We start from the raw sequence: 23,512 nt of genomic DNA on the forward strand, positions 1-23,512 counted from the left end.
TCTCATTCCCAGTTAGCCGGGAGGGGGACAGGTCCCCAGCCTTGGGGGCCTCCTCGCCGAGGAGTTCCTGGCACCGTCTGTGCCCTCTGTGACCTCAGACTCGCCGTGGGGCTCCGGAAAGGCTTCCACAGGTCTGTGAGGGGAGGAGGCGGAGCTGCTCCTCCTGGCCCCGGGTCCTCCTCGCCCAACTCTGCTCCTTTGCTCTCCCTGGGACTCCTGGTCCTACCACCGGCCCCCAGCCGGGTCTTCCCAGGGCAGAGCCTCAGGCCTGGAGAGACCAGCTAAGGCTCGGGGCATCAGTCCGTGGAGAGCCAGGCCAGCCCCACTCTGGCGGAGTCGGGCTGTCTTCTGGCACACACATCACCTACGACCCCCAGCCTGCTGCGTTTGACAGCCCAGATGGCGTCTGGGAAGGGGGGCTCTTGGCTGGGACACGCTGGTGATGCAGCAGCTGCACTCCTGCTATGGTGGCTCTTCTCCAAGCACCTGCAGGAGCCCGTCCGCGTGGGGGTGGGGCACTTTCTCTGGCCCCTCTGCTGCCTCCCTACTCACCTGATGGAACCAGAGCCAGGCTCGCCTCTCCGCCTGGCCTTGCCCCAGTGGATCCTCCGCTCAATGAGGCAGGTGAGACAGGCAGCAGAGGGCGCTCCCATCCGCCGTGTACTCCCCAGATGCTTGGACCGGCCAGGGGCCAGGGGCCAGGGGCCAGGACGGGGCTGGAACACAGCCAAGTCTCCCCTGAGGGTGGCAGGAGCCCAGTCACTTGAGCCGCGTGTCTGCCTCCCTGGTATGCAGTGGCATGGAAACTGGAGTCAGGATTTGCCGCCAGGGACTCCCACATGAGGCGTGGCGTCTTCAGAAGCAAGACGGACATCTCCGAAGTGGGGTGTCCGGGCTCTCTCTCAGTCCTTCCTGTTGCTGTAACAAGACTTCTAAGACCAGGGAGTCTCCTGGTTCTGGAGGCTGGGACGCCAGGGTCAGGGCCCCTGAGCCGGCTCTAGGACCGCTGCAGCATCCCACGGCAGGGGCACGGTCTCATGGTAGATAGCCAGCTTTTATGGCAAAGCCACTCCCATATATTAATCTAAATAAGGATTAAGTGGCCAACACAGGAATTGGGTGGCCACATTCAAACCACAGCAAGGGCTTCCACACTGGGTTGTTTTAAGGGGTAAACGGGCACGATCCTTGATGGGAATCTAGCTTGGAAAAAATGGAAGCAGTTTAAATATGGTCTTGGCACTGTGGTGTGATGGATAAAGCCACCGCCTGCAGTGCCAGCATCCCACATGGGCACTGGTTCGAGTCCCCACTGCTCCACTTCTGATCCAGCTCCCTGCTATGGCCTGGGAAAGCCCAAGAGCTTGGATCCCTGCACCCACACGAGAGACCCAGAGGAAGCTCTTGGCTCCTGGCTTCAGATCAGCCCAGCTCCAGCCATTGCAGCCATCTGGGGAGTGAACCAGTGGATGGAAGACCTCTCTGCCTCTGCCTCTGTAACTCAACCTTTCAAATAAATAATCTTTAAATAATCTATATCTATATCTATATCTAGTCTGGAATGTCATCTTGTGTGACATCACTGACCACTTCTTTGGTGCAGGGATGGTGTCACACTTAGAGTATGTGTCTTTTTTTATTGTATTTATTTATTTTAGAGGTAGAGTTACATATAGTGAGAGGGAGAGGGAGAGAGTGTGAGGTCCTCCATCCCCTGGTTCACTCCCCAAATGGCCACAACAGCCGGAGCTGCACCAATCTGAAGCCAAGAGCCAGGAGCTTCTTCCGGGTCTCCCATGCAGGTGCAGGGGCCCAAGGACTTGGGCCACCTTCCACTACTTTCCCAGGCCACAGCAGAGAGCTGGATCAGAATTGGAGAAGCCAGGATTCGAACCGTTACCCATACGGGATGCTGGCACCGCAGGCGGAGGCCCTACCCGCAGTGCCACAGCACCAGCCCCATCACGCGTCTTCTTAGGAGTCGCACACAGACATGCAAAAGGGGGACTCCCACAAGGACCACAGCTCACATGCAGGGTCCACGCACAACAGTAAGATCGTTTGCCCAGAGAAGGGGAGAAAGACAAGGCAACGCAGGGAAAGGCAAGCTGTTGAATCTAGGGGGAGGGCACTCACATGCTCAGTTTGCTCTCGATTTCTCTTAATGTCTGCAATGTGTCAACTAAAATTAGGGAGAAAAAGATGAAATGAGACAAGTTAGGCCAGGCACCCTGCTTGGCATTTTTTATGTAGGGAATATCCACTAAGCCACCAGGGGTGGCATCAGCACAGAACCAGTGGGCATCCCAGGCGCTGATCTGGGACACAGCCAGGATTTCCAGAGGGCCAGGAGCAAGCCGCCGGTGGCAAAACACACAGGTGACTTCGTGCAGTGCTGAGTGCTGTGAAGACAGCCGAGTGAGAGACCAGGGACCCGGGGGAGGGCAGAGTGCCCTCGGAGTCCCTGAGCAGGTGGACTGTGCCTGGGAGGGTGTAGAAACCAGAAACCCCCCCCCCCACTCTCACCTGTGTGTGCAGGGCCCTGGGAGGGGCGACGTCAGCCAAGAACTAACCCTCTCCGTCCCCCTCTTAGAACTGAGCTGAGCTGAGCTCAGTCTCTGTGCTGGGAACTCCGGTCTGTCCCAAAGTCCAGATACCATCGGCCTCCTCGGACCAGTGAGCTCCTCGGTGTGGGGCGGGGGCAGTAAGAGCCAGGGTTCCCGCCCAGCCACTTCCCGGAAGCAGCCAGGAGCCAGCCGGTGGTCTGGAACCGGCGCTGGAGGCCATCTCTGTGGTCCCAAGACAACTCGCAAGGACACAGCAGCAGCGGCACAGGCACTCACCCGCGTTCCTGATTGGACGGGACTAGTTGAAGTCTGGCGTGCCACGCGTCCCAGCGGTGGTGGCTAAGAGGACTGCCATCGTCAGTGCTGGGGAGGGCACGAGCAGCGCTAGCCTGGGGGAGGGGCCCTGGGGGGCTCGGCGCCACCCACCCGGTTTGGCTCAGCAGTTTCACTTCAACAAGTTATCCTGAGGGGTCATCTTTGGGGGGCTCCCTTCCAGGAGCTCAGCCTCTCTTCTGCGCCCCCCTTCTCCCTGGCCTTTCCAAGGGCTGCTCCTGGACCACCACCCCCACCCCCCACCCCCACCCCCGTACAGCACTGGGACCTGTCAGCACTAGGAAGACTCCTTTGTTTATCTGAAAATCCACATGTAACTGAATGGCCCATGTTTTACACTGCTAATCCTACTTTGGGGCACAGGTTACAAATAGCAGAGGCCGGGCAGCACAGGTTCAAGTCCCAGCTGCTCAGCTTCCAATCCAGCTCTTTGCTAACGAGCCCTGGAAGGCAGGAGATGGTGGCCCCTGGATGACAGCCCACGTGGCACACTCAGCTGCAGTCCCTGGCTCCTGGTATGGGCCTGGTCTTTTAGGGAGTGAACCAGCAGGTGGAAGATCTCTCTGCCTTTCAAATAAATAAATAGATCTTAAAAAGAAAAACAAACAAGTGGCAGAGGCCTCGTGCACCTCGTGCGGAACTCCCTCTCCGACAGCAGGCTGCGCGTTGGCTCCCGCCTCTTCTGCACGGCGCTGGGCAGTCCCTCCCTCTGCCCCTGGGCTGCGGGACGCCCGACTCCCCCGGGCTCCCGCGATCCACACAGGGCCGGCCCTCCTCCCCGCCCCGGGCCCACGCCAAGGCGGCCAGCGGCGGGGAGGAGCCGGGCGGAGCGCGGGATTCCCGGCCGCGCGCCGCCACCCGTGGTTCCGCTCTTCCCCGGCCCCGCCCGGGAGCAGCGAGAAGGCGGGGCGTGTGCCGGGGGCGTGGCCAACGGGCCGCGACTCGGCCAATCAGAGCGGGGTCCCTGCGGGAGAGGCGTGGCTAGGCCCCTGCGGTGTCGCGGCTGGACCAATCCCGACCCGGGCGGGCGAAGCTGAGCGCTACCTGGGCCCAGGTGCGCTCGGCTCCGCATCCGCGGGTTCCTCGGCGCGCGGGGGCCCCGGAGGCTTCGGGAAAGGTCCAAGCCAAGGCCGAGCTCCCAAAAATGGAGCCCTTGGGAAGCGAGGGCCCGGAGCTGGAGCGGCCGCAAGGCCCTGGGGAGAAACGGCTCGGGAGTCCCGAGAGCAGCCCGAGCCTGGCCCGGGCGGGGCGGGAGGCGGCGGGCTCCGGCCGGGACCTTTCGGACGACACGAAGCTGCCGCCGCCTCGCCCCGGGCCCCTGCGGATGCCGCCCCTCAGCCTGGGCTACGGCGCCTTCCGCCGCCTGGGGTCCGCCGGCCGGGAGCCGCCGTCGCCGAGCGCCGCCTCGGCCGAGCAGCCCCGGGCGGGCGAGGCGTCCGGGTCCGAGCTGGCGCCCTGGGCTGCGCCGGGCGAGTCGCCGCCCGGCACCTGGGCGCCCGTGGAGCTGCAGGTGGACGTGCGCCTGAAGCCGATGGGCGGCAGCCGCGCGCCCTCGCCGGCGCCCTCCACGCGCTTCCTCACGGTGCCGGTGCCCGAGTCCCCCGCCGTCTCCCGCCAGACGGAGCCGGGCTGCGACGCCGAGGGCCGGGCCAGCCCCGCCGCCGGGCGCGCGGGCTCGCCGGGCTCCCCCACGGGCCGCTGCGCGGAGCCCGGGCCGGGGCCGGCGGAGGACGCGGTGCGGCTGCTCGGCGCCGGGACGGACGGCAGGAGACTCCCCCGGGCGATCGCGCTCATCGGTAGGTGCCCAGCGGCCCGCGGGCTGGCCGTCCTGCGGCGGGGCCGCTGCGCCGTGGAGACCCTGGCGACCCTGCTGGCCTCTCCGCCAGGGCGCCTCAGAGAAACGGGCGGGGGAGGACTCCAGGAAGGGGGGGGGGTGACTCAGGGTCACGTGGCGGCGGTGGCTGGGGCGGGAGCGAGGCCCCCGCCGCCCTGGGTCGACTCTGCCAGGGCCCAGGCCGGTTCTCTGCACTGCTCTGAGCAGGAGGACCCCGCTGCACCCTGCAGATCCTGTCGGAGGGGACTCTGCACTGGCTGGGGGGAAGGGGGGGGTATAAACAGTGTCCCTGAGCAGAAAGCTAACAGCGCATTCCCTGCCATTGCTAGTGGGCGTGGGGCCCAGGAAAACCTGCCAGTGCGGCCTCGGGTTGGAGTTGTGGGTGGTAGGGGCCCCTTCCAGTTGAGGGAGGCAGGGCCCAAGGCCTGTGTAGAGGCCTGTAGAGACCTGCCCAGCAGGCAGACGGCCAAAAGCTCCAGGATTGAGAGGCGGGATGGCCCCTAGACATGCCCTAAGCCCCCCAGGGTGGTACAAGCTCCTGAGTCATTCTTGTCTAAGAACTGCTTGAGGTGGGGCTGGCGCTGCGGCGCAGAGAGGGAAGCCTTTGCCTGCAGTGCCGGCATCCCATGTGGGTGCCAGGTCGAGTCCCGGCTGCCCCTCTTCTGATCCAGCTCTCTGTTGCGGCCTGGGAAAGCCATTTGGGAGTGAACCAGCAAATGGGAGAACTTTCTTTTCTTTTAAGATTTTCATTTATTTGACAGGTAGACTTACAGACAGTGAGAGAGAGAAAGACAGAGAGAAAGGTCTTCCTTCCGTTGGTTCACTCTCCAATTGGCCACAACGGCTGGAGCTGCACCGATCCAAGGCCAGGAGCCAGGTGCTTCCTCCTGGTCTCCCATGTGGGTGCAGGGCCCAAGGACTTGGGCCATCCTCCACTGTCTCCCCGGGCCACAGCAGAGAGCTGGGCTGGAACCGGCGCCCATATGGGATGCCGGTGCCGCAGGCGGAGGATTAACCCACTGTGCCACACGCCGGCCCCCAGTGGAAGAACTTCTGTCTCTCCCTCTCTCTGTCTGTAACTGCCTCTCAAACAAACAAAATTAATGAGAAGAGACGTGAAATCATAAAAGAAAAAAAAGAAACTACTTGAAGAGAAGCCATTGGGGGCTTAGGGCATGTCTGTGGGGTTGGGTGTGCAGGAGGCCCTGGGTGTAGCGTTGGCCGTGGGGTGTGGGTGTGCAGGAGGCCCTGGGTGTAGTGTTGGCCATGGAGTTGGGTGTGCAGGAGGCCCTGGGTGTAGCGTTGGCCGTGGGGTGTGTGTGTGCGGAGGCCCTGGGGTATACATTGGCCGTGGGGTGTGAGTGTGCAGGAGGCCCTGGGGTATACATTGGCCGTGGGGTGTGTGTGTGCGGAGGCCCTGGGGTATACATTGGCCGTGGGGTGTGGGTGTGCAGGAGGCCCTGGGGTATACATTGGCCGTGGGGTGTGGGTGTGCAGGAGGCCCTGGGGTATATACATTGGCCGTGGGGTTGGGTGTGCAGGAGGCCCTGGGTGTAGCGTTGGCCGTGGGGTTGGGTGTGCAGGAGGCTCTGGGTATAGCGTTGGCCGTGGGGTGTGGGTGTGCAGGAGGCCCCGGGTATATACATTGGCCGTGGGGTGTGGGTGTGCCGGAGGCGTGGGGGGAAACATTGCTGATTTTCTCAGACGCTCTCGGAGTAAGCAGATGTTGCTGGTCTCCGGCCCTCTGCACGGTCAACAGCCGAAACCCCCCAGAATCATCGCCGTGAGGGCTCCTGGGAGCTCTGCTCTGCTTGGGATGCGCCACCTCCACCTGAGCATCATGGGAAAGCCGGTGCCCACGCCTGCTCTGCTTGCTGCAGATTCACGGCACCTGCTGATGCCTCGGGCGCCCCAGCACCCCCAGGTGGCCCCCATTGGACAAGTTACAGAGTCAGTCCGAGTTTACTCCGGTGCCAACGGTTTCAAAACCCCGGTGTAGTTTTTTTTCCACACTACACGTTTGTGTTTTCTTTAGTTTTCAAATTCTAACCTTGTTTTAATTCTGAAGCGCAGCATGTCCCAGGCTGATGCTGAGTTTCTGTGCCCCGTGCCAGGGAAGGGGACAAAAGCTCCGGGGGGGGGGGGAGGGATGCTGAGAGAAGGTGGCCGGGGGCCAGGAGCTCTCCAAGACCCCGGCGGGCTTCCTGGAAGCTGATGCATGAGCCCTCTCAGAACCCCTTCGTGTTTGACAGTGTGTGCAGTCTTTGAAAAACAGCCAAACTTGACGTTGCACAGAGCCTGGGGCCCCGCCCACCACGGGGCTTGGCCAGGAGGAGGTGGCAGAAGGTGTGAGCGTGGCTGCAGGTCTGAGTTGGAAGGAAATGGAGCGATCACTGGAGTGGCCCGAGGAAAGGTGCTGGAGACGCGGCGTGTGCAGCACGCTGGCGTCAGCACTGTGTGTGTGTGTGTGTGTGTGTGTCAGGGTGTGGGCTGAGGTCCCTTAGGGGTGGGTGGGTTGGAAGGCACTGAGAGAACTAGATTTAAAGACAAGGTCTTTGAGACTGGCACTGTGGCGCAACGGGTTGGGCCGCTGCCTGTGACACTGGAATCTTGTATGAGCGCTGGTTCGAGCCCCGGCTGCTCCACTTCCGATCCAGCTTCCTGCTAATGTGCCTGGGAAAGCAGTGGAAGATGGCCCAAGTCCCTGGGCCCCTGCATCCACGTGGGAGACCCAGATGGAGTTCTAGGCTCCTGGCTTCAGCCTGGCCCAGCTCTGGCTGTTGCAGCCATTTTGACAGTGAACCAGGAGGTGGAAGACCTCTCTGCTCTCTCCTCTCCCCCTCACTCCCTCCCTCTCTGTGTCTCTGTGACTTGGCCTTTCCAATAAATAAGATAAACTTAAAGCACACACACACACACGCACACACGAGTCTGGGTTCGGTTACTGGGGACTTCAGCTTCATCTGTATTTTCCGATACAGCCACTTGGCAAGGAGAGTACTTGTATTTTGTCTAACTAAGAGTTGCTATGTGGGGCTTGGGGAGGGCTTCCTCCTTGGCGAGTGATTGGGAGGCGAGGGGGCCTGCCCAGGGCTGTGACTCATCAGCTGGGCTCCCCTGGTTGCTATGGGAGTTTGTCGCCCGCTAGTACCTTCCCTGCTTTGCTTTCTGGAGGTCGGAGCCCCCGCTGCATCGCCTCTGCGAGTGGGGGAATTCGCTCCTTTTCTTGGCCGCGCTCTTTAGTTCTGCCTCTGAGTGTGGCTTCTTTCATCTAGCAGGATGGCTTCAGGGGCCCCACCTCGTGCCGTGTACCAGTCACTGTTACGTAGGTGTCCCCGTGGTGGTCTTTTACACTGCCTCCAGCTTATTCAACTGGAACAACCCTGCGCTCTCCTACATTAAAAAATTATAATTTTCCCGCTACTCCAAAGAAATGCAATAGAAAACTTTACAGAGAGAAGGCCCAGATCAAAACTGCAGGTGAGCACGGAGCCCCAGGCCCCAGGAGGAGACCACCCAGAAGGCCATGCCCCCAGGCTCACCTGCTGTCCGTACTTCAGGAGTGGGGCCAGCAGGGGGCGCCAGCTGCTTCACAGGAGACTTGGCACCAGCAGCGAGTGTCCAGGCGTGGTCAGAGCCCCGGTTTCTCCCCCAGGGGCCCATCCCGGCCTCTGCCGTCCAGTTCCAGGTGGCGGGTCCTTCCGGGGGGACTCCCAGCCCTGGCTCTCCAAGCCTGCAGCGCCCATCAGGGAAGGGAGCCCAGTGGGTATTCGCAGGCTGCTGTGGGATGCAGTCCTGCCTTTAGCCAGACACAATTCCAAGTGATCTTTCCTGGCTGCGAGGAGGCCCGGAGTGCCAGGCGGCCTGGTTGGGGAAGGCTGCTGGAGGAATGGCATGTTGGGCTGCAGGCAGCAGGAGACCGCGCGCTGGGCAAGCAGCCGTGACAGCTCTCTGACGTCACAGCACACCCTTCCTCCCTGCTGTGTCCGGTTTACCCTTGGTGAGGCACTGCCCTTGAATGGAGTTCATTGCCCAGGTCAGCTGCCCTTCCCACAGGCTGGGCTCATGATGGCCTTGAATTGGAGGATACTGATCCGTCGCATCCATACGTGCATTTCCGTGTGGTGTATACTAGTGCACAGGTGTCTTTATGGAATTAGTCTTTTCAGAAGAATAAGCTGTTGCGTATTAAACACAGCGTCTGTGTCTCTCTGGACTCTGGCAATCTGAGGATTGTCTTCTTAGAACCTCGCACCAAGACACGGTCGCCAACATCTGGGGGAGTGCTGGTCCCCCAGGGGCAGGGTCCGGAAGAGGGAAGTTCTCTTCCCGCTGTAGTTGACCCCGTGCTGCTGTGTCTTGGAGAGGTCAAGTTCAAGACTGCTGCTCCACCAGGGGAGTGTGAGTTTCCAGGTTCACAGGTGTTTCTAACTGTCCGTGGCCGCGGTTAAGCGTTTGAAATTACGCCTGCCTTCTTTTATTCCCCGGTTCCCCCCTCTGGCTTCCCCGGTTGCCCCATCCGCAGGGCAGAGTGGGATTTAAATGTGCTCTCTCCCAGCCTTTGCCGGGGCCACGTGTCCGGCTGGCACGCCCTCCCATGTGCCGCGTGGCCTTCTGCAGCCCTGTGCCCGCCCCCTGATCCTTGTGGTCCCAGAGCCCAGGCCCGGCCATGCCGATGACTCACGTGGGGGGTGCTTTGGCACCGGCAAGGTGTGCTCATGTCGCTCTGTTCCTGACATTGCAGACCCCTGAAGGGGTCAGAGGGGTTTTGATGTTAAATGGATAAGCATGGAGCACGGCCCCCGGAGTCAGGACTTGAACCCAGTGCAGCCTCATCTCTTCCTTGGCGGTTTTGTCCTGGTGTCTTTGCCTGCCCTGCCAGCTCTCAAGTGCCCAGACTCTGCCCATCCCCTGCCAGCTCTCGAGTGCCTGGGTGGCCCCTCTGACCTGTCTGTCCCTTGGTTTGCGCACAGTGTGCCGGGTGGGGCTGGGTGGCCCCTCTGACCTGTCTGTCCTCTGGGTGGCGGGCAGTGTGCCAAGCGGGGCTGGGTGGCCCCTCTGACCTCTCTGTCCTCCTCACCCTCCAGGCCTGGTTGGTGGGGCGGGCAGTGTGCCGGGCGGGGCTGGGTGGCCCCTCTGACCTCTCTGTCCTCCTCACCCTCCAGGCCTGGTTGGCGGGGCGGGCAGTGTGCTGGGCGGGGCTGGGTGGCCCCTCTGACCTGTCTGTCCTCACCCTCCAGGCCTGCCCACATACATGAAGTCCTTGCAGTGGGCCCTGGCTGTCATGGCTGTGCTTCTGGCCTTCTCCACAGTTGCCATCGTGGTCCTGGCCTCCAGAGCAGGTACAGTGTCCCCTCGCGCCCCCTCCCCCCCTGCTGTACCGCCACGGCTGTGTCCATTTACAAGAGACATAGCCACCGGGGAGACTCGAGGAGACGCTGGGCGCGGGCGACATCCGGCCCGCGGGCCACACAAGGCCTGGCCCTGCCAAGGCAGCCTCAGGCAGCTCTCAAAATTCAATCAGCCTATAGCAGGCTTGTTTTTCATTGGTAATTTCGTCCAGCCATGGATGGCTTCACCGTCCACTTCACCCTGTGGTTCACTCGTGGTCTCTGCCTGCAGGAGCCAGGTGCCAGCCGTGCCCCCAGGGCTGGCTGTGGACGCAGGAGCACTGTTACTACCTCTCTGCGGAGCCCCAGGCCTGGGAGCCCAGCCAGGCTTTCTGCTCGGCCCACCGTGCCACCCTCCCCCTGCTGCGCCACACCCAGGTAAGAAGGCGGCCGGTCGGGGGCCGTGCACCTGTGCCAGACCTGAGAATCCTGGCCCTGAAAGGAGTCTGGATCGCGAACAGCTACACTGCCAAGGTCATCAAGGGGACCGGCACTGTGGCGTAGCGCGGAGAGCGGCCGCCTGTGACACCGGCGTCCTGTAGGGTTCACATCCCGGCTGCTCCACTTCTGATCCAGCTCTTTCTACTGGCCTGTGAAAGGCAGTGGACCGTGGCCCAAGTGTGTGGTCCCCTGCACCCACGGGGGAGACCTGATGACGCTCCCGCTTTGGCTTGGTCCAGCCCAGCCACTGCATTCATCTGGGGAGGGAACCAGCAGATGGAAGTCTCTGTCTCTCCCTCTCTCTGTAATTCTGACTTTCAGATAAATAAGTAAATCTTTTAAAAAAAGCACCAAGGCCCAGAGAAATGGGTGCCATTCAGGGGACCAGATGTCGGGTCTCCAAAGGCTTTGTCCTTAGAAGTGAGGGTGAGGCAGGGTGCTCCCAGCCAGCTGGTGGTTGCATGGTTAGCGGGGCGCTCAGGAACCAGTCTGTGCTGGCCCAGGCTGGGAGGCAGTGTGGAGAAGGAAGGAGACTGGAGGGGGTACTTGTCAGGGGTTGGTGTCAATGCCAGGTAACAGAGACCCCAAACCCTGCAGGGACTGACAACAAGCATTGATTTCCCCACCACTGGGGGGTGGGGGTCAGCTGTTGTGGGCTGGGCTGGGCTGGGCTGGTCTGGGCTCGGCTGGACAGCTCAGCTTTGGGATGCAGATCGTCTGGGGTTGGCTTGAGGCTGCAGGCTGGGTTTGTGTTTGCTCCGTGAGTCTCTCATCCTTTAAAATGGCAGAAGTGCAGGAAGCCAGCCAAGCTGCAAGCCTCATTTAAGGCCACGGCTCACGTCAGGAGCCGAAACGGTAGCGTGGCCACGCCCGACACCTAAGGGACTCGGCGTAGTGCCTTCTCAGGAGAGGGAATGCGGTGTGCGTGTACGCTGGACAGAGGTGAAGTCGTGGATTTGAGAAAGGCCGGAGGCGTGGATCTGGCCCTGGCTTAACTGGTTTCCCCAAGAAGTTCTCTCTGTGTTAAAGCATATGTAACACAAGGTTTACCATCTTCACTGAAGCGTGAGTTCAGTGGTGGTGCCTCTCCCGCGCTGCGCGGCCCCGCAGCCCCCCGTCTCCTGGGCTCTGCGTCTTGCACAGCTGAGTCTGAGAGCGCTAGCCCCGTTGCCCATCTCCCAGCCCCTGGTAACCCTGTCCTGCTCTCAGCCTACGCGGGTGCCCAGCTGGGTCACACGGTACTTGTGCTGTTGCGCATAGCTTATCTCACTTAGCGTGACGTCGTCAGGGCTCGCCGATGTTAGAGTGTGTATCGGATTTCCCTCCTTTTCTGAAAGGTAACCCCTTGAACATATTCAGCTCGCTTTGCTGGTCTGCCCACCTGCCAGTGAGCGCTGGCGCGGCTCCCACGCTGTGGCTGCCGTGCCGAGCCACGCTGTGAGCGCCGGTGGGCGATCCTGGGGGTCTGTTCCCAGGTCTCCTGGGTAGACACGGAAAAGAAATCGCCGACTCATACAGTAGCTCTGGTTTAAATGTTTTGAGGAACCCCATACTGTGTTCCACAGGGCTATACCACTAGTCTTCCCTACCAATCCTTAGATTGATTTTACCTAACGGAGGGCAGGTGCCAAGAATGTGTGTTGGCTGCTGTGGAGTGCATGCAACTACAGCGCACCTCCCACCAGGGCGCGAACAGGTGTTGGGGAGCGCCTGCCCTGTGCAGCACTGGGGTGAGGTGATGACCAGAACAGCCGAGCTCCACCTTGCCCAGGCTGGGAGGGCAGGGGGCGGGGCACACTTCCTCAGGAGATGCGCAGTCACTGCGCTGACCCGAGAAGGACGGTGCACAGGGCTGTGGCTGTGACAGGGGCATGTCACTTGAGACAGCACAGCCTCTTAGAGACTGACGAGCGCGTGTGGGCCGGGCTCCTGGAGACCTCGTCCTCATCCTATGTCGCAGTCTGGCTCGCCAGGCCTCTGCACAGCTGCCGCCTTGTGTCTTCACTCACATCCCCGGTCTGCCTGTGTCCCCCACAGCTGTGGTCCCTGTGTCCTGCCCTCCTGTTTCCACATCACATCCTGTGTCCCCCACAGCTGTGGCCCCTGTGTCCTGCCCTCCTGTTTCCACGTCACATCCTGTGTCCCCCACAGCTGTGGCCCCTGTGTCCTGCCCTCCTGTTTCCACGTCACATCCTGTGTCCCCCACAGCTGTGGCCCCTGTGTCCTGCCCTCCTGTCTGTGTTCTTGTTCACATCCCTGTGTTGGCAGAGCACAATCTTTTTTTTTTTTTTTTTTTTGACAGAGTGGACAGTGAGAGAGAGAGACAGAGAGAAAGGTCTTCCTTTGCCGTTGGTTCACCCTCCAATGGCCGCCGCGGCTGGTGCACTGCGGCCGGCGCACCGCGCTGATCCAATGGCAGGAGCCAGGTGCTTCTCCTGGTCTCCCATGGGGTGCAGGGCCCAAGCACCTGGGCCATCCTCCACTGCACTCCCTGGCCACAGCAGAGAGCTGGCCTGGAAGAGGGGCAACCGGGACAGAATCCGGCGCCCCGACCGGGACTAGAACCCGGTGTGCCGGCGCCGCAAGGTGGAGGATTAGCCTAGTGAGCCGCGGCGCCGGCCGGCAGAGCACAATCTTTGTAACCCTCCTCAGGAGAAAATTTCATGAGAGGTCCATTTTTAGACATTTGAGCCCTAGGGTAACTTTATTCCAGCCTCTGAATGATTGATAGCTCAGCTGGGTATGGAAGGCCAGCATCCCATACAGGCACCGGTTCCAGTCCTGGCTGTTCTGACTCCACTCCAGCTCGCTGCAGATGGCCTGGGACAGCAATGGCAAGTGCCCAAGTGCGTGGGACCCTGCCGTCCACGTGGGAGACCCGGACAAAGCCGTGGCTTCAGCCTGGCTGGGTGCTGGCTGTTGTCATCTGGGGAGTGAACCGGTGCATGGAAGATCTCTCTGCCCCCTCCTCCACCTCCCATTCTGACTTTGAAATAAATAAACAAAATCTTAAAGAAAGATAGCTGGCGTTGCGGGTTCTAGTCCCAGTTGGGGCGCCGGATTCTGTCCCGATTGCCCCTCTTCCAGACCAGCTCTCTGCTGTGGCCCGGGAGTGCAGTGGAGGATGGCCCAAGTGCTTGGGCCCTGCACCCCATGGGAGACCAGGAGAAGCACCTGGCTCCTGCCATTGGATCAGCGCTGTGCGCCGGCCGCAGTGCACCAGCCGCGGCGGCCATTGGAGGGTGAACCAATGACAAAAGGAAGACCTTTCTCTCTGTCTCTCTCTCACTGTCCACTCTGCCTGTCAAAAAAAAAAAAAAAAGAAAGAAAGACAGACTGAAAGGAAGTATTTGGATAGTGGTTACCACTGAGAAGCAAGATTGTAAGTGGTTTTATAGCTTTTCCTTTAAAGCTCCGTGTCCTGCATCCTGCAGACAGCATGTGTCGGGATGGGGGATGTGCTGGGGGAGGGGCTGTGGCCGTGAGGACGGGTGAGCACAGAGGGCGTAGCCCCGGCCCAGGCGTCCCTCGCTGCTCTAGGTCAGAGGGCGTGGCCCCGGCCCAGGCTCCCCGCGCTGCTCTAGGTCAGACAGGATTAGGCTGTGCAGAGAAACAGTCTCGGGCTCTGCACCAAGTGACCTGCATGGCCACAGCTGGGAAACAAAGGCTGTGGCCGAGGCAGTGTCCCTGAGTGGGGAGGGTCAGGGCCCGGGTGGAGATGTGGCGGCCCCGTGTGCCACCAGGACATGCCCCGCCCAGGGTGACCCGGGAGCAGCCGAGCAGGTTGCCTCCGTCACCAGTGGGTCCTCCGAGGAGGAGGCTGAAAGAGCTCCAGATGGAATTTTTTAAACCAGGCTTACAGGATCCGTCACTGGAAACAGAAATGAAGAGCGGAACACGTGTGAGAGTCGGAGGAAATGCCTCCCGAAGCCAGGGTTCAGGATCCAGGCTCAGGGCTGGGGAGGTCTGGGCAAGGCAGGGTGGGGAGGGGCAGCCGGGGACACCCTGGGGAGCCACAGCCACAGCGCGACTTCCCGAAGGGCTGAGCGGAAGGAGAAAGTGCCCCCTGCTGGTCTAGTAGCAGCCTTGGGTCACAGTGTGTGGGCGGAAGACACCAGCCTAACGGCACATGTTCAGATTAAACCATGAGCACGTGCACGTCATGGAGTTAAAAGAATGACGTCATTCAAGCCATTTTCACCTGAGATGTGTGTGACGTGCAGCAGTGCATAGAGAGCAGGAGGCGGCTGCGGGAGCTGGGGTGGGGACGGGAGTCCGGTGCAGGGGGGAGGAGGGCGTGCTGCAGAAGGGGGGGGTGGGGGGGTGGGGGGGTGGGGGTGAGGTCCTGCCCCCAAGCTCACGGCAGCCTCAGGTCTGCAGCAGGAGACTTCAGGCAGCTCTGTTCAGGGTCACATCCCCCTCCCCGTACCCGTGCAGAAGTTAAGGCCGTGGGGGCCTCAGTATCTCTTGGGCCATCGTGAGGTGGTTCCTTTGAGCCGTAAATCACTCAGAAGTTTCTGGAATTTAAAACAGGGCAAGGCCTTTCTCATACCATGCGCTTTGCTGACAGTGAGGACCGGAAGTGGACCTGCAAGGAAAAAAACAGAATGGAGTGGGTGGGGACAGGCTCCTGCCCCCAGGAGACCAGCCGGCAAGGGCTGGGGCCCAGGCGGCCCCGGACTGGAGCAGCCATAAACCTCCAGTGAGGTCGCGGGTTAGGGACAAGGCCTTGCCCCTCACGTATCAGGGGTGGGAGATTCCACAGCTGAGGGCATGGTTTTTAGTTCTTATTTATTTATTTGAGAGGCAGAGTTAAAGAGAGAGAGAGAAAAAAAGGTCTTCCACCTGCTGGTTCACTCCTCAAATGGCTGCAACGGCCAGAGCTGTGCTGATCCAAAGCCAGGAGCTTCTTCAAGGTCTCCCACGTGGGTGCAGGGGCCCAAGGACTTGGGCCATCTTCCACTGCTGTCCCAGGCCACAGCAGAGAGCTGGATCAGAAGAGGAGCAGCTGGGACTCGAACCAGCGCCCATATGGGATGCTGGCGCTTCAGGCAGAGGCTTAGCTAGCTAGCTAGCTAGACAGACAGACAGATAGATAGATAGACTGACTGATTTATTGATTTGGAAGGCAGAGCAACAAAGAGGAACAAACACACGGAGGGAAATCTTCTATCCGTTCATTCATTTTCCAAATGGCACTTTTTTTTTGACAGGCAGAGTTAAGACAGAGAGGCAGAGAGAAAGGTCTTCTGTTGGTTCACCCTCCAGATGGTCGCTACAGGCCGAAGCCAGGAGCCAGGTGCCTCCTCCTGGTCTCCCATGGGGTGCAGGGCCCAAGCACTTGGGCCATCCTCCACTGCACTCCCTGGCCACAGCAGAGAGCTGGACTGGAAGAGGAGCAACCAGGACAGAATCCGGCGCCCCGACTGGGACTAGAACCCTGGGGTGCCAGGCGCCGCAGGTGGAGGATTAGCCAAATGAGCTGGGGTGCCGGCCTCTCCAAATAGCTTTAACAGCCAGGTCTGGGCCAGCAAAATCCAGGAGCCAGGAACCCCATTCTGGTCTCCTACACGGGTGGCAGGGCCCCAAGCACTCAGGCCATCTGCTGCTGCCTTCCCAGGTGCATTGGCAGGAGGCTGGGTGGGAAGCAGAGCAGCCGGAGTCGAACCTGCGCTCTAACGTGGATGCTGGCATCGCAAGGGGCATCCCCTAGGGAGTGTTTCATGAGTGAACGTGTGTGTGTCTCAGGTCTCGTGGTGAAAGTCCGCCCTCGGCAGCGCGGAAAGGTTGGGGAGCTTACTAAGGTTACGCGGCTTACGAGTCACGGCACCGGCACTGGAGTGCCCCAGCGCTGCCCTCTGCGCTGTGGCCCAGTCGGAGCCCTGCAGCCCCGGCGCCCCTTCCCCAGCAGGTGGCTCCGGCTCCCATCTGCAGCCGTGGCGGCCCCAGCCGCTGACTGGCACTGCGGTGCAGCCGAGGGCCCCTTCATCCTCTCCTGGTTCCCCTCAGCCCTCCCCGGCCCAGCCTCTGGAGTCTAGCAGCAGAGGGAGTAAGCGGCCGCGGAAGGGCCACGTGTGCTCCGGCTGCTCTGACCTCTTGCTCCATTTTACCGGCAGTCTGACTGCTAGGGTCTGAACAGGAGCCAGCTCTCCAGGTGCACAGGCTTTTTGTTGTTGTTTTTAAGATTTATTTACTTACTTGAAAGGCAGAGTTACAGGGGCCGGCACTGTGGCATAGTGGGTAAAGCCGCCGCCTGTAGTGCTGGCATCCCATATGGGCGAGGTTCAAGTCCCGGCTGCTCCTCTTCCAATCCAGCTCTTTGCTGTGGCCTGGGAAAGCGGTAGAAGATGGCCCAGGTCCTTGGGCCCCTGCACCCCCATGGGAGACCTGGAAGAAGCTCCTGGCTCCTGGCTTTGGATTGGCACAGCTCTAGCTGTTGTGGCCAACTGGGGAGTGAACCAGCGGAGGGAAGACCAACCTCCCTCCCTCCCTCCCTCTCTCTCTCTCTCTCTCTCTCTCTCTCTCTCTCTCTGCTTCTCCTTTTCTCTCTGTGTAGCTCTTTCAAGTAAATAAATAAATCTTAAAAAAAAAATAAGGCAGAATTATGGAGAGGCAGAGAGAGGGGGGTCTTCCATCTGCTGGTTCACTCCCCAGTTGGCTGCAATGGCCAGAACTGAGCCGATCGGAAGCCAGGAGTCAGGAGCTTCTTCTGGGTCTCCCACGCAGGTGCAGGGGCCCAAGAACTTGGGCCATCCTCTACTGCTTTCCCAGGCCATAGCAGAGATCTGAATCGGAAGAGGAGCAGCCGGGACTCCAACTGGCACGCATATGGGATGCCGGTGCTGCAGGCGGCAACTTTACCCGCTATGCCACAGCGCAGATCCAGATGCACAGACTTTTAAAGTCCAAAGTATTATGTTAACACTTAATGGATTAGGGTGGAGGCTTGATCCAGTTCTCATATCCGAAAGTGGGGCCTCTGGCAGTGCTGTGTTGGATTCGGCTGCTGGGGGACAGCCCCTGATCAGATCACCGTGGCATCACCGGGAGAGACCAGAGGAGAGTGACGGGGCAGGGCTCTCCTCATCTCTGCCTCGCGAGCTCATTCTACCCTTGTCAGCCGCCGCCAGATGCCACACTAATGGACTGCCTGATCTCGGACTGGGGGCTGCCACGTTTTTGTTTTTTAAGATTTATTTATTTGTTTGAAAGGCTAAGTTACAGAGAGAGAGAGGGAGAGACAAAGATCTCCCATCTGATGGTTTATTCCCCAAATGGCTGGGACAGCCAGGAGTCTGGGGCTTTCTCCAGGCTTCCCACGTGGGAGTGGGGACCTACGGACTTGGACCAGCCTCCTCTGCTTTCCCAGGCCATAACAGGGAGCTGGATCAGAAGCGGAGCAGCCGGGACTCAAACTGGCGCCCATTTGGGATGCCGGCACTGCAGGCGCTGCCTGACCCACTATGCCACAGCGCCGGCCCGGTGCTGGGTTTCTGGCTCCTCGGGTTATTATGGAGGGTCTGCCTTGTGGACCTGATTTTATAGGTGGGGAAAGCTGGCACACGCTCACTCTCTTACGCCAGTCTGCTTTGGGTCCTCCTCAGCCTGGCTCCGTCCCTGACGCTGTCAGCAATGTGGACTTCTCAGGCGTTCTGTTTTGCTTTGTGCTTGGCACGATTATGTATTTGCTTTTTCCTGCAGAGCTGTGTTTTCTACATACTTGTCATTTTTAATAGCATTGTGATTTTCCATCACGTTGACATCCCGTAATTTGCCTAGCTATTGCCAGCCGCGGAGCATTCTTTCTTTGTAAGCTGCCCTCTGTTCTCTTGGGATGACTTCATTTTCTCCCCTTTCTATTCCTGGCTTTGCCCCTCCCGGTGAGTCCCCCGCTCGAGCAGTGGTGAGGTGTCACGCTCTTGCTGGTAGCGCTGAGCCGCGTTCCAGGGCTGAAACCTCCACCTCCCCACATCCCTACACTGCGACCCACGATGTTCAACCACTTTCCCAAGTGACACAACCTTAAATGCATTTTTAAAGATTTATTTATTTATGTATTTGAAAGGCAGATTACAGAGAGGGAGAGTTACAGAGAGGTCTTCCATCTGCTGGCTCACTCCTCAGATGGCCGCAGTGGCCAGAGCTGGGCCAGGCTGAAGCCAGGAGCCAGGACTTCTTCCGGGTCTCCCACGCGGGTGCAGGGGCCCGAGGGCCTGGGCCATCTTCTGCTTTCCCAGGCCACAGCAGAGAGCTGGATGGGAAGTGGAGCAGTGGGATGTCGGCCTGGCAGGCAGCGGCTTCACCCGCTATGCCATAGCACCGGCCCCTTAAATGCATTTTGAAAACATATTTTTTTGCTTTAATTCATCATTAAAATTACAGGGTATGGAAAACAAATATTTTTTAAAAATCACCTATAATAGCTCTCTAACATTCTTGTTCTGCTTTTTGCTGTTTGTTGTGCGTCCATGTCCATGTGCAAGCATTACTATTATTATTATTATTACTATCGTCACGCAGAGAGAGACAAGGATAGAGAGCGCCCATTCACAGCTGCGCTCTCCAGTGCCCTATCAACTGGACCTGGGCTGCCCAAGCCGGGCGCTGGGAACTCCTCCAGGTTTCCCACATGGGTGGCAGAGGCCCAGCCCCTGACCCCTCCCTACTGCTTCCCAGGGTGCGCACCAGCAGGAGGCAGGACACGGGAGCCAGGCTTGGCCGTGAGCCCAGGCACGGCCATGTGGGGTGCCAGCCGTGGACGCCTGCCCCGTGCACAGCTTGGACAGCTTGGTGGTTCCTCGTTTAACGCGGCAGGATCCTCTTCCATGTTGCTCCACAGCCTCTCTGCTTGCCCTCCCCCCCCCACCCCTGCAATGGCCTGCCCTCTTCCCACCCCCTCCTCCTGCAATGGCCTTGACACTACTGCATGGACTCCCTGTAAGGTGACTTAGGCTCCTTTTTTGTAAATTTATTTATGCATGTGAAAGGCAGAGTTAGAGGAAGAGAGTAAGACAGATCTTCCATCTGCTGGTTCGCTCCCCAAATGGACACAACAGCTGGGGCTGTGCCAGGCCACAGCCAGGAGCCCGGAGCTTCATCCGGCTCTACCAGGTGGGCGCCGTGGTCCAAGTACTGGGGCATGTTCCTCTGCTCTCCCAGGTGCCTTAGCAGGGAGCTGGGTTGGAAGTGGAGCAGCTGGTACTCAAACAGGCGCCCACGAGGGATGTCGGCACTGCAATCGGCGGCTTGACCCACTGCGCCCGAACGCCGGCCCTAACTGATCCCCTTGGTGGCACTTGTGTCGTTCACCGGCAGCTTCTCAACCCCAGCACGCACCTGCTGCCGGCGGGGCTGTCCCGTTCCTGGACATTACCAGACCTCCAGCCTGGTGCAGGCCTTCCTGTCTCTGACGCCTTGGTTTCCCCGCCCAGTCCACCCCCATTATGTGTGGCTTGCTGGTGACTGGCATCGTATCCCCTTGGGGGCTGAGATGGGGTCGCCCTCCTTTCTGGCCCCGGCGAGCACCTGTTGGTGTTGTGTCAGCCTTGCTCTGGATCTGCGAGCTGGGATCCTGCGGAAGCCTGGCGGGTAGCAGGTGCCCGGTCGGCGGTCGGGAAGAGTGACAGCCTGCTTTTCTCCCTCAGGACTTCCTGAGTAGACAGCCCATCACCACGCACTCCTGGCTGGGGGCCCGGCGAGGCCCCCAGGGCTGGCACTGGATGGACGGGGTGCCCCTGCCGCCCCCGCTGTGAGTGACCTCCGCCTGCTCCCCTGGCCCCAGACTCAGCCTTCCTGCCCGCCCCCGGTCTATGCCGCTCTGGAAGCCTGGCCTGGCTTCAGCCCCCACCCGTACCCCCCAGCAGCATTGCCTCTCCTCCACAGATGAGGGGCTCCCTGCCCAGCGCGGGGGCCTGTGGGGCACAAGCCCGGGAGAGCGGACCGGCATCGGCATCCACGTGCCTCACCCCTCTCCTCTCCCCCTCCCCAGGCTCCCGGAGGAAGATGAGGACGACCCGGCTCTCAGCTGCGGGGTCCTGGAGGCGGGCAGGCTCGTGGCCGTCAACTGCAGCTCCCGCAGGCCCTGGGTCTGTGCCAGGGGGGCCCAGTGACTCGGGTCCCAGCGGGCTGAGCCTGCGGGGGGCCGCCCCAGGCTTCCAGGCGTCCCCGCTGCACGCCTGGATACTGGACTTGCGCTTCGAGAAGGTCACGCCCAGGAGGAGACTGAGGGCCGGTGCGCGTCCAGCGCCTGAGGCCACTCTGCTCGTAGCCGTTCTGAGCCCCGCTTTGCTTCTCATTAAAACAGCCATTTCCCATCCTCCCCCGCCTGCGCCGCCCTGCGCTGCCCTGTTTCCGTCTGGGAGGAAGCCAGGCCCAGCAGTCGCAGGAGACCAGGGCTGGGCTCCCCGTGGGTCGCGTGGGTCGCCCTGGGCGGCCGGAGCGCGGGGCCCCCAGGAGGCCTGGCCGAGGCAGAAGACAAGACTTGCGGGCAGCGTGGTAGGCAGAAGCAGCGGCAAAGCCAGGGGCCGGGCAGCGAGGGAGCCAGGGCGGATGTCAGGTTCGGGCAGCTCTCGCACCCGCAGCCCCTGCGCCGGCACTGAGGGAAGGCTCTGCTCTGTGGCCTGGGACCCTCCCCAGGGCAGGACCCTGTCCCTGCACCTCGTCTGTAGCCACATTGTCCTCTCTGCAGCCGGACCATGCGCCCAAGTTCCTCCCAAGGAAACCTTCCCTGGGGCCGGCGTGGTGGCGCCACGGGTTAAGCTGCCACTCGCAACACCGGCATCCCACGTGGGAGCACAGGTTCAAGTCCTGGCTGCTCCACTTCCGACCCAGCCTCCTGCCGAGGTGCTGGCACTCAGGAGACCTGGCTGGAGTTCACGGCTCCTGGCCTTGGCCTGGCCCCGTCCTGGCTGTAGTCGTTTGGAGAATGAGCCAACGGATGGAGAATCTCTCTCTCTCTCTCTGTCACTCTGCCTTTCAAATGAAAGGAACCAGCATTAGTGCATTTTAAACAAAGGGCTCGTATGGGCCATTGGAGAGAAAGGCATGAAGAATCTTTTTTTTTTCTTTGAAAAATTATTTATTTACTTGAGGGGTTGAGTTACAGATGGAGAGAGGGAGAGACAGAGAGAGAGGTCTTCCATCCACTGGTTACTCCCCAGATGGCCACAGCAGCCAGACTGAGCTGATGCAAAGCCAGGAGCCAGGAACTTGTCTTCCCGGTCTCCCACACAGGTGCAGGGACCCAAGGACCTGGGCCATCTTCCACTGCTTTCCCAGGCCATAGCAGAGAGCTGGATCAGAAGTGCAGCAGCCAGGTCTTGAACCAGCACCCATGTGGGATGCCGGCACTGCAGGCGGCGGCTTTACCCTCTGCACCACAGCGCCGGCCCCCGGGACAGAGTCGTAGAGGAGAGAGATTCCCTACCATTCTCAGGAAGGAACAGCGACAGGGAGGTGGCAGTGTCCTGGGCAGTGTGAGATGGGTAAGAGGCCACCAGCTAGAAGGCGGAGGCTGTGGAGTAAGAGCTCCTGCCCGCGTCCACAGCCTGCCCCTCCCCGCGGCTGGCTCTGCAGGGGCCCGGGGACACCGTGAGGGGCAGTGGAGTGGAGGGAGGCGCCAGGTCATCTCAAACACGCCTCGCCCCACCGGCTGCTCTGTAACGAGTGCTCCCACACTAGCCACAGTTAGAGAGCTCCCACACTAACCACAGTTAGAGAGCTCCCACACTAGCCACAGTTAGAGTACTCCCACACTAACCACAGAGTGCTCCCACACTAACCACAGTTAGAGAGCTCCCACACTAACCACAGTTAGAGAGCTCCCACACTAACCACAGTTAGAGAGCTCCCACACTAGCCACAGTTAGAGAGCTCCCACACTAACCACAGTTAGAGAGCTCCCACACTAGCCACAGTTAGAGAGCTCCCACACTAACCACAGTTAGAGAGCTCCCACACTAACCACAGTTAGAGAGCTCCCACACTAACCACAGTTAGAGTGCTCCCACACTAACCACAGTTAGAGAGCTCCCACACTAACCACAGTTAGAGAGCTCCCACACTAGCCACAGTTAGAGAGCTCCCACACTAACCACAGTTAGAGAGCTCCCACACTAGCCACAGTTAGAGAGCTCCCACACTAGCCACAGTTAGAGAGCTCCCACACTAACCACAGTTATTTGTTTCCAAATAATTCTTTTCCGCCTCCTGATTGACCTGCAGTACTTTTGCTTTGTTTTTATTTTAATTTTTTTTTTATTTTTTTAAATTTTTTGACAGGCAGAGTGGACAGTGAGAGAGAGAGACAGAGAGAAAGGTCTTCCTTTAGCCGTTGGTTCACCCTCCAATGGCCGCCGCAGCTGGCGCACTGCGCTGATCCGAAGCCAGGAGCCAGGTGCTTCTCCTGGTCTCCCATGGGGTGCAGGGCCCAAGCACTTGGGCCATCCTCCACTGCACTCCCTGGCCACAGCAGAGAGCTGGCCTGGAAGAGGGGCAACCGGGACAGAATCCGGCGCCCCGACCGGGACTAGAACCCGGTGTGCCGGCGCCGCAAGGTGGAGGATTAGCCTAGTGAGCCGCGGCGCCAGCCCTCTCAAATAAATTTTAAAAACTAAGTATGTCTGGAGCCGGCGCCGTGGCTCACTAGGCTAATCCTCCACCTTGCGGCGCCGGCACACTGGGTTCTAGTCCCGGTCGGGGCGCCGGATTCTGTCCCGGTTGCCCCTCTTCCAGGCCAGCTCTCTGCTGTGGCCAGGGAGTGCAGTGGAGGATGGCCCAGGTGCTTGGGCCCTGCACCCCATGGGAGACCAGGAAAAGCACCTGGCTCCTGGCTCCTGCCATCGGATCAGCGCGGTGCGCCGGCTGCAGCGGCGGCCATTGGAGGGTGAACCAACGGCAAAGGAAGACCTTTCTCTCTCTGTCTCTCTCTCTCACTGTCCACTCTGCCT

The 23,512-nt window shown here is 60.3% G+C and overlaps 1 protein-coding gene across 1 annotated transcript; it reads left to right on the top strand.

Annotated features, from left to right (window-relative positions):
* Positions 1-3,880: 3,880 nt before the first annotated feature.
* On the top strand, positions 3,881-23,131 carry KLRG2 (killer cell lectin like receptor G2). Its single transcript, XM_008249284.4, has 5 exons — positions 3,881-4,696; positions 9,975-10,076; positions 10,357-10,502; positions 20,210-20,313; positions 20,554-23,131. Exons 1-5 carry the CDS (start codon positions 4,045-4,047, stop codon positions 20,672-20,674), a joined length of 1,125 nt encoding a protein of 374 aa, XP_008247506.4. The 5' UTR covers positions 3,881-4,044; the 3' UTR covers positions 20,675-23,131.
* The last annotated feature ends 381 nt before the right edge of the window (positions 23,132-23,512 follow it).

This window comes from Oryctolagus cuniculus, chromosome 3 (genome assembly GCF_964237555.1).
Source record: "Oryctolagus cuniculus chromosome 3, mOryCun1.1, whole genome shotgun sequence".
In the NCBI taxonomy this organism is placed as follows: Eukaryota; Metazoa; Chordata; class Mammalia; order Lagomorpha; family Leporidae; genus Oryctolagus; species Oryctolagus cuniculus.